The sequence below is a fragment of the Antedon mediterranea genome, chromosome 7 (genome assembly GCF_964355755.1).
Source record: "Antedon mediterranea chromosome 7, ecAntMedi1.1, whole genome shotgun sequence".
NCBI classification, from domain to species: Eukaryota; Metazoa; Echinodermata; class Crinoidea; order Comatulida; family Antedonidae; genus Antedon; species Antedon mediterranea.
In genome coordinates, this window is record NC_092676.1 from 120235 (window position 1) to 130582 (window position 10348).

The 10348-nt window shown below is 33.8% G+C and overlaps 1 protein-coding gene across 1 annotated transcript; it reads right to left on the minus strand.

Annotated features, from left to right (window-relative positions):
* Positions 1–33: 33 nt before the first annotated feature.
* LOC140054591 (fibroblast growth factor receptor 1-like) lies at positions 34–9849 on the minus strand. The gene is made up of 17 exons (XM_072099642.1): positions 9712–9849; positions 9523–9567; positions 8007–8152; positions 5870–5962; positions 5567–5629; positions 5438–5479; positions 5230–5283; positions 4709–4810; positions 4287–4397; positions 3967–4147; positions 3677–3787; positions 3226–3377; positions 2994–3116; positions 2780–2888; positions 2507–2612; positions 2086–2189; positions 34–1995 (listed from the first exon to the last, which is right to left on the minus strand). Exons 1-17 carry the CDS (start codon positions 9830–9832, stop codon positions 1880–1882), a joined length of 1779 nt encoding a protein of 592 aa, XP_071955743.1. The 5' UTR covers positions 9833–9849; the 3' UTR covers positions 34–1879.
* Positions 9850–10348: the final 499 nt, after the last annotated feature.

Sequence of the window (10348 nt, forward strand, 5' to 3'; positions counted from 1 at the left end):
AATGTTGCGTAAACGGCGTTCCATAGGGTCGAGTATACCCCGTCTATAATCACAACATGAACGATGTACAGTATTTGATTGAAGGTCGACTCAACCTACCGGAATGGTATAGATAATATAGCTCGAATGAGAGAGTTGGAATATTTGTAAACATAAGTACAGTATTGCTAATTTTAACAAGTGTAGCCTATAGTAAAAGGCCTGGTAGTATCAATTCGCATAGAGTCTACTACACTAGCTAGCTCAATTTTAACTGGGCCGGATCGGCTAGGCTCTAGGCTAGGCCTCCTTCCTACTACCGCCCGGTCTACTTGCTTGATGCAGTATCCGCTTTTTTTGAGAGTAAACTAGGCCTACTTATTAGACGATCGGGACACCATACGTGCGGACGGCGATCGGACCTTGTTTTGCCTCAATATTTACAGCCGATTTTTGTAGAACGTTTTAGGTTTAGATTGTTTAGGAGTTTGGTTGATAGGATGGGTTTGGAATCCACTGAGTTTTGTTATTGATGGGCCAATCGTTTAGTAATAGGCTAGCTAGGCCCATGAATGATGGCCCCAATCAATGTTTTAACGTAGCCATCGTGGCATGGAATCCCTAGTCAGAAATGGCTCTCACCCCGGCATGAATAAAATGATTTAGGCTAGGCCTAGCCTAGTACGTGAAGCCGATATACGATCTGTACTATTAATTCGAGGTATAAAAATAGTATAATTTATGACTCCGTAATCTGTACTAAATTTTGTATTTCATTAAATGTCAAATAAATATATGCTACTACTGTTATTATTACACTTTAGGCCTAGCTTAGCAAATCTACAAAAAATGTATTTAACAATGATCGGGTGGTCGTCGTTTGACAGAGGAGAGAGAACACAACGTACAAGCTTGACGTCGCGAGTTTGGAATCCACTGATGACGTGATTTTGTGAATATCTCATGAATATTAATGAGCTTCCCTAAGCTGCTGAAAAACAGATTTTCCATGAATTTACCCTAAAATGTATATGAAATTTAATTTTTTTAATTTCTTGTTATTACTTCTTCATTCTGACATGTCTATATTGTTATAATATTTTTTATTTAATAAATAAACGATATTTAAAAGCAATTTTAAACCCAGAATCCCCCTTTAACTATTTATTGAGTCACCTTTTTATTTAGGATTTTGCTGTATTCTATATTATTTTAATTGTCAAGATGCACATATATCAAGTTACGTTGATGTTAAAGTAGTACCCGGGTACAAACCTAATATATGTAGTATGCAATATACTAATTGTTCCTGTTATACTGTGAGATATATCTAGCACATGCTATTGTGGTCTCAGGATACATCATAGTCAATTGACTATGGATACATGGACATTCGTTTTTGCGACACGCAACTTGGAACACAAAACAAAGTTAAAATTCAGCGTACGCTAAAAAATATTGAGCATGCGCAGAATGACTGTGAAAGTTCGCTATTATATCAATACACTTAAGGTGTTAGGATGGTGTAAGATAAAATTAAGCTGTTGCTAACTACATACCTACATTGCCGAATATATCCGGCCGGTCTTCTTTCATATGATATCTAGTTATACATAGTACAAATAATCATTTTAACAGGTGCCCTTATTCACGCAATTTGTATCGCCAACGTACATCAATCACTTTAATGACTTAATCAATCGTCAATATTATGTACGTAACGTACAACGTGTCCTCAATAGAATAATAATAAGTACTTTGTTATTGCGTGCGTATAAGGCATTGCTATGCGTTTCACAATATCATATCTATTCAACTGAAAAGCCATAAAGCTACCGATAATAAATATGTACTTCATGAAAATAACAAGTTAACAATTGAACTATTGTGATACAAAACATTACAAATTTGTAGATATTCGTCGAGTTGCAGCAATTGTACTTAACTCACCGTCATCCACATTAGACGAAATACTTGGTCGCATATCGGGCATTTCACCAAAACTCATTTCTAAATCTGTAACAAACAACCAACGTATTTAGGTACTCAAATTGTAAAGATGTCTACATTTTAGAAGGTTTACAGTCCTAAAATATTAATACACACCTCCAAAATATTCTTCAAGCATATCCTCAAAAATATCGGATAACAGATGGAAAGATGGTCTATCCTCAGGGTTTGAGCACCAACACCATTTCATAATTCGGAAACTGAAAAATAAATGACAAATTCAATCTTCAAACATGAGAAGTCTTTTTTGTACGTGTTATTCCATTTTCAATCGTTACACATGAGAAGTCTTTTTTGTACGTGGTATTCCATTTTCAATCGTTACACATGAGTCAAGTCTTTTTTGTACGTGTTATTCCATTTTCAATCGTTACGAATGAGTCAAGTCTTTTTTGTACGTGTTATTCCATTTTCAATCGTTACACATGAGAAGTCTTTTTTGTACGTGTTATTCCATTTTCCTAATGCCATTAAAACACATTGCACCGAGTTACCAAGATAATGTGATTATACTTACATATCACTAGAGCAGGAATTTGGTCTTTTTAACACAACAATATCTCCAGATTGAATCTGCTGACGCAAAACATGGCTGTCAACATCATAGTACGGTTTGCTACGAGCTGTGCGAAACGAATTCATTATTATTGTAATATTTTACATTATTGTATCTTCTTTTAATTATCTTCAATCTATTAAGTTATTTCTAAATATTGTAAAATTTATCTGCTTTAACCGACTATTATCAATAACTTATTCGTTTATTTGAAAACAATTAGATTGCTCTCACCAAATGTAACAATTTCCCAAAGCACGATACCGTAAGCCCAAACGTCGGATTTTGTGCTAAACTTGTTTTCTTTAATAGACTCCGGAGCCATCCACCGGACGGGTTCCAGCTTAAAAGAAACACATTCACAAGGGAATTAAACTGCCTTTAGACATGGTGGTCTTACACACTAAAAAAGGCACACAGTTTAATAGGCCTAATATATTAGACTTACAGACATTCTTTTGGTATAAGTTTTGACTCCAAATATATCTTTCGCAAATCCAAAATCTGAAACTTTGCAAACTTCATTAGTAGTAAGCAAAATGTTTCGAGCTGCTAAATCACGATGTATAATCTATGAAAAGAAAGAATATCTAATAATATGTTTGCATAAAACAAGATTCGTTGAAATTGTCGAAGATCTTGCTGACAACATACCTTCATCTCACTGAGGTAGGACATACCTTCATCTCACTGAGGTAGGACATGCCATCAGCGATTTGGTGGCCAAAATTAACAACATTCTTTCGTCCTCGATCTTTTTCAACTTCTTGTTTAAAAAGATATTCCGATAACGATCCATTTTCGGCATACTCCAATATCATCAAATATGGCGCTGAAAATTCAAATAATTATGATCGATTTAAACGGGTATGTATTTAACGTAGTATAACATATATTATCTACAATGTATACATAATAACTACTGTTTATAGGCCTAATAATAACATTCAGAATTGAAAGTTAAATTAGGTTGTCTGACTACTAACGGACTGGGATACGCCGTAAATAATGGAGTTAATATGTTGAATATGAATGTTTTGCATTATTGCTATGGGCGCTGTATATCTTCATTAAGGTATACACACATTTTAACCCATTACGATTAATAAACTTAATAAACATTAAACATACTTGATTTGGTACAACATCCAATAAGACGCACAATATGCTTATGTGGTTCAATAAGCGCATGCGTAGCCAGTTCCTTTAAATATTGTCCCTTTTCTCGGTTTGTTGAATCTTCTGTGGATGAAATATTCATATTAAGGTAACAATATGAATTTTAAGACGTTTCTTTCTGCAGTAATTTTGTTTCCGCCGGTAATCACGATAGGGGATTGTATATTTGAAACAAAATTTAATTAACAACATCAAGTGAATTTGACACATTAATTCTGTGTATATATTCAAGTTTTACTTACTTTTTAAAGTTTTTACAACTACGGTTGTATTTCCATTTTGGTTTCCATAAAGTTTGGCTTTATACACGTCACCAAAATACCCACTTCCGATTGGTGAATCTTCGATGACAATGTGTTCACGCGGAAGTTCCCATTTACTGGCATCATAACCATTTATGTACGTATTCATATTAATTGTGTTCTGAAAATGAATAACCAAAATAACAATAATGTTGCATTTATCTTTTCTTTCATTAGGTTTTGATTAATTACATTTTTTTTTATCTTTGAGCTCCTAAGACATCAGGTTACTGTTGACCAAAAAGTGACTGTATTATTACCTGTCTAGTCAGAGACTTTCGTTTAGATCTTTTTGGTAACGGTATTGGTGGAGGAGATGAATCCTTTCTTGGTGGACGTAAGTCATGTGGTACGGCGGGTAAAATTGGTACCTTAAAGTAAAAATGGTACGTTAAAGTAAAAATTGTATTGCGGAAATTTTAACAGCCGTATAAAAATGAAGAATATAGATGGAATATCACAAAGAACGAAAAACGACATCTCCATAAGTATGTCTGTCTGCATATCAAGCAAAAAAGGTTCGAGTCTTGGTTGAGGTGGGAAAAAGTTCTATAAAATATTGGCTTTTGACGTTCCTTTTTCATCACAATTCGTACATAACGTATATAAATATATATAATATCTACGTTACATCTACTTGGTAGGATCTAATAGTGGTTTTATATACAATTTAAAGAGTTACTTGGCCTTCTGGAAATTGGTAATGATTCTTTAGAAGTTGGAGGTAGGAATCAACTGCAGCCTTGATAAATTTGGTCGTGTCAGCTATCGTCATTTCAGACGTCTAGAAAATAAATAGTTTAAGTATAAATTCAGTAATAAACAATTATAAGTTACCATGTTCACATTTGCATTTTAAATAAAGATGATTGTTTGGTATACAAATAAATATATTGTTAAGTATGGGATAGTAATCGAACCGTAGCTGATATCTGCTATTTATGATACTAGAGCTACGACTATATACCTAATTTAATTAGATATATTTATTATCTAATTTGAGTAGACTTATAATGCAATCACTCCAGCTACACCGATTATAATATATCAATTGGTTTGCAATCTTAGAAGAAACAAAATCTATACCAACAGCAGTATTAAAGTTATCTAATTTGAGTAGACTTTATACATGAAGAAAAGTTTACTCTTGGAACAAAGATTGGTGTAAGTAGAAAGAACCAAAGGATTTGGCATAATACCAACCGTTTCTGAGGTCTCAGATCCATATTGAGAACTTGCTTGTGAAGGTGGGCGCACCTTAAAATAAAGAAGTGTAAAGAAGCTTCATTCAACATAACTTAATCATGAGTATTTTTTATTGACACATGATGTATTATTTTAATGGAATGTCTAATCTAATGGTAAATAATAAGATGTAGATACAAAGTTTGTACAAAAAAGAAACACGAACCTGTATTAGTGGAGGAGGTTTTGGAAAAGTTCCTACCACATTCTATAAAACAAATGGAGGTAAGTGGCTTAAACATTTCTTTTATAATATAATAGTTTATAGTAATAGTTATTTGAAAAGCATACTTACCTGCTGCATTGGTTGCAAATAGGAAGGTCTGGGCAATGGATTTTGAAACATTTCTGTAAAATTCTACAAAACAAAAAATTTTATATTTCCAACTAGTTTGTACCATGGGTACCACTTTCTATTTATTTGACAGGGTATAAAATACTCAAAAACTACCAAATGAAGAGTTTACAATAATTCAAAACTCCTAAAAGTACATAAAACCAGACAATAAAAACAAAAAGAAATATAACAATAAAAATAAAAGTAACATACTAATATGTTTATGTTAGTTAAAAAAGAAAATGAAGTTAACAAAATCACCTGTTGGATTTCTGGCGGTGGTTCATTGTATTCTGGGATAGATGACAGATTTGGTGAGTTTTGACCAATCACAACCGGTCTTCTTTCAAAACCCTTCGAGAAAATATTGTTTCAAATTGTTAAAGCGTGGTTCCCACTAGCGACGCAACCCAAGGACGTAAGGCAACGCAAGTGCATTGACCAATCACAAGCGATGGCTTATTCGCTTGTGATTGCCAACTGTCTATAACTTCGCTTGTCATTGGTTAAAACGCTTGCGTTGCATTTACGTCTTTGCGTTACGTGCTAGTGGGAACCAAGCTTAAAGCTGATTTTCCACTAGGCGAATTTGTTCGCGCGAATCTAACGTTTCGAAGAGAAAAAAATCGCCTACTCTCTTTCCACTACATGAGCGAATAGCTGCGACGTTCATGTTCCTCGCGTGGTTGCTGAGCATTTCGATTCGCATGAGTGCTCATGAAAGCGTAATATATCATTTCCTGAGCTCTGATTGATTGCGCAATATTTCGCTTCGCAAAAAGTAGAAACAATTCGAACTATTAAATTTCGCTGAAGCGAAAAATCAAAGGAACTAGAATTCGTCGAAGAAGGCAGTAGGCCTATGACAGACAGAAACGCGAATACGCATGTGCATAGCATGACGCTTTCGATTCGCGCGAACAAATTCGCCTAGTGGAAAATAGGCTTAAGAGCGACAATTATTATTAACTAGATGCGAAGCGAGCGTACCATCTAGGTCGTGCCCACAGATGGTTCTCGAATACACAGTAATTTCAGCGTAACAAAACTGGCGATTTCAAATGTACGTGCCGCAGGACTATTGTCGTTTACAGAAACGAATAAATAGACACGATGATTTATGTAGTCAACTAAAATTAGCACCCCGGGAATTACTTCCGAAGGAGAAACTTATCACAAAATGAGTCCAAATTTTTGATTTGGACTCATTTAAAGAAACCCAATTTGTGTTTTGTATGGGTTTTTTTTATATTAGGGTTGAGGGATGGGAAAGCGGATAGGTACAAAGAGGAACAATTTTTAAATATATTCTTTATCCACTCAGTAACGAAATATTGTTTTCGTGTTTTATAGGCCTATAAATAATATACCTCTAAATACAGTAAAACATTTGCGATTTAATACTTTGTTAAAACTGTCACTGTCATAATCGATTGAAATATTAAAGTACATGTCACGATACACCACTACGACGTTTATTTTATTGGTAATTATTAATTAATACAAACGTTGAGAAGGAACTGTCAGTATAAAGTTTATTTGTATATAATAATGTGTTTATATATCTAACAGTAGATCCTATCCACAATCTCAGTAATAAAGTTTATCTGTATATATTTTTACAGTACGAACATTCACAGTAAGAAATGTTCGATTCAAATGAGGACTAAAAATAGTTACAGTATTGTCAAAGTATTGCAAGTTTATTCTCAAAGGGCCCATATATTTACCTACCGTATGTGTTAAATCAAGGGCTCATAAATTTACCTACTTGTGCTAAACCAAACTCTGGCAGACTGAGAGATTGGGATGTTCCATTCATCGCAAATCAATACATTTGTATAATCATATATTAAATCTATCAAAATAGTATTTTTTAAAGAAAATCGGCCTGTCTTTATGTCATTATGATGGTGTACTCTAGCTGTTCAACCGGTTTTCAGCTATAAAAACAATTATCGTAGGAGGAGATAGGAAAATGCGAAACCTCCTCGCATTTTTTTGGCGGGTATTTTTCAAGATGGACATCCATTAGACAGTGTATACCACGATCGGAAAACACCCCGATTTGGGGCAAATCGTTGAACCTAAATTCGTTTTAATCGTCAATAACTAATTATCTAACTTAATTTAATTAGTAAACAGGGTTACATCAGGTGGTTAAAATCAGTACCGAAAGTACGAACCAACTTTATATACCATCGAGTAAAAATCCTAGAAGTAAGGCGCGATTTACCGAATTTTGCCCTTACGTAAATTTATATATAGATACATAGTATATACATGTGTGTTATCATTAACTTATAGTTTTGTACCATGATTAAGACAGGTTTATTATAATCAGTTTCTTGCTTCGTTGATAGATTGTAAAATTGATGAATCAATTTGTAATACCTACATTATTAGAATTGCCTATTACTGCCCGTTGGTCCCTTCTCTGCTGGCGTCTGCGTCGTAAACACCATAGTAACAAGAGGACTATGATCATACATAATATCGCAATGGTTATCATAACCACAGCTAATATCTCGGTCAAAGTTGGTGCTGTGTGTAAGAGTAAATCTAGGAGTTATAACTTTAGTAGGGAATGTATTTCGTTCAAAGTTGGTGCTGTGTGTACGAATAAATCTAGGAGTTAAAACTTGAGTAGGGTAAAGTATTTTTGTCAAAGTTGGTGCTGTGTGTACGAATAAATCTAGGAGTTATAACTGAGTAGGGTAATGTATTTCGGTCAAAGTTAATGCTGTGTGTACGAATAAATCTAGGAGTTATAATTTGAGTAGGGTAATGTATTTCTGTCAAAGTTGGTGCTGTGTGTACGAATAAATCTAGAAGTTATAACTTGAGTGGGGTAATGTATCTCTGTCAAAGTTGGTGCTGTATGTACGAATCAATCTAGGAGTTATAATTTAAGTAGGGTAATGTATCTCTGTCAAAATTGATGCTGTGTGTACGAATACATCTAGGAGTTATAATTTGAGTAGGGTAATGTATTTCAGTCAAAGTTGGTGCTGTGTGTACGAATAAATCTAGGAGTTATAACTGAGTAGGGTAATGTACGTATTTCGGTCAAAGTTAATGCTGTGTGTACGAATAAATCTAGGAGTTATAATTTGAGTAGGGTAATGTATTTCTGTCAAAGTTGGTGCTGTGTGTACGAATAAATCTAGAAGTTATAACTTGAGTGGGGTAATGTATCTCTGTCAAAGTTGGTGCTGTATGTACGAATCAATCTAGGAGTTATAATTTAAGTAGGGTAATGTATCTCTGTCAAAATTGATGCTGTGTGTACGAATACATCTAGGAGTTATAATTTGAGTAGGGTAATGTATTTCAGTCAAAGTTGGTGCTGTGTGTACGAATAAATCTAGGAGTTATAACTGAGTAGGGTAATGTATCTCTGTCAAAGTTGGTGCTGTATGTACAAATCAATCTAGGAGTTATAATTTGAGTAGGGTAATGTATTTCAGTCAAAGTTGGTGCTGTGTGTACGAATAAATCTAGGAGTTATAACTGAGTAGGGTAATGTATCTCTGTCAAAATTGATGCTGTGTGTACGAATACATCTAGGAGTTATAATTTGAGTAGGGTAATGTATTTCAGTCAAAGTTGGTGCTGTGTGTACGAATCAATCTAGGAGTTATAACTTGAGTAGGGTAATGTATCTCTGTCAAAGTTGGTGCTGTATGTACGAATCAATCTAGGAGTTATAATTTAAGTAGGGTAATGTATCTCTGTCAAAATTGATGCTGTGTGTACGAATAAATCTAGGAGTTATAACTTGAGTAGGGTAATGTATTTCGGTCAAAGTTAGTGCTGTGTGTACGAATAAATCTAGGAGTTATAACTTGAGTAGTAAATGTTTTCAGTTAGGTCTTAGATTGAAATGAAATAATGTCGACAGTTTAACTTACCATTTCCATTCGTTTCTGATGTTGAATTTGATGGTTCATCTAACTCTACATGATAAACAATGTATGTTATAAGTAAGATGTACTGTTTATAAGCAATAGTACAAGGCCATTTTTTCAATTATTATACGTATTAGGCCAACTGTAAAACCGTTACATAGAACATGAAATGTAGTAAATGATACTACTTACCTATTGTATTACCATTTGTCAGGTATACTAAATAAAAGATACTCAGCAGAAATATACACTCTATGCTATACATATCATTTCTAAGATAGTTTAATGGTTTACAATGTAAAAATCCCTTCATAATGGCGGAAACTGGAGAAGGAAGTGTACCATAATAATATATAAATGTAAGCATGGAATCCGTAGGTGGTTTACTAAACGTAACAAATGTCAACAACAAGTTATTGTTAATCTTAGTTATATTGTACGTTCTTTAACAGTCGAATGATCTCGAAAGGAGTTTAGTGACGCCTTGTGCATTACGATTTATTATAATTATGAATGCATAGTTCTATAAGATGCTTACTCAACGTCAAAGCTGGCCAACACTACTCGTGCCGGACCTACTTCCTCATTTCAGTTTTGATTAAAGAATATTTTTTATATACTATAAAGTTTAAAATTTCGTATAGATAACAGATAAACAACATTTGGATGTTTCTACTTTACAATTTTATAAATAGGTTAACACCTTCTCAACTATAATGTGTATAGCTTAGTGAAATATTTCTCATTAAATAAGTAATAGACAGGAACTATCAAGATGGATTTAATTAATTTCAATAATCGTGTGAGATAATGGTGTGAGATAAGGAAT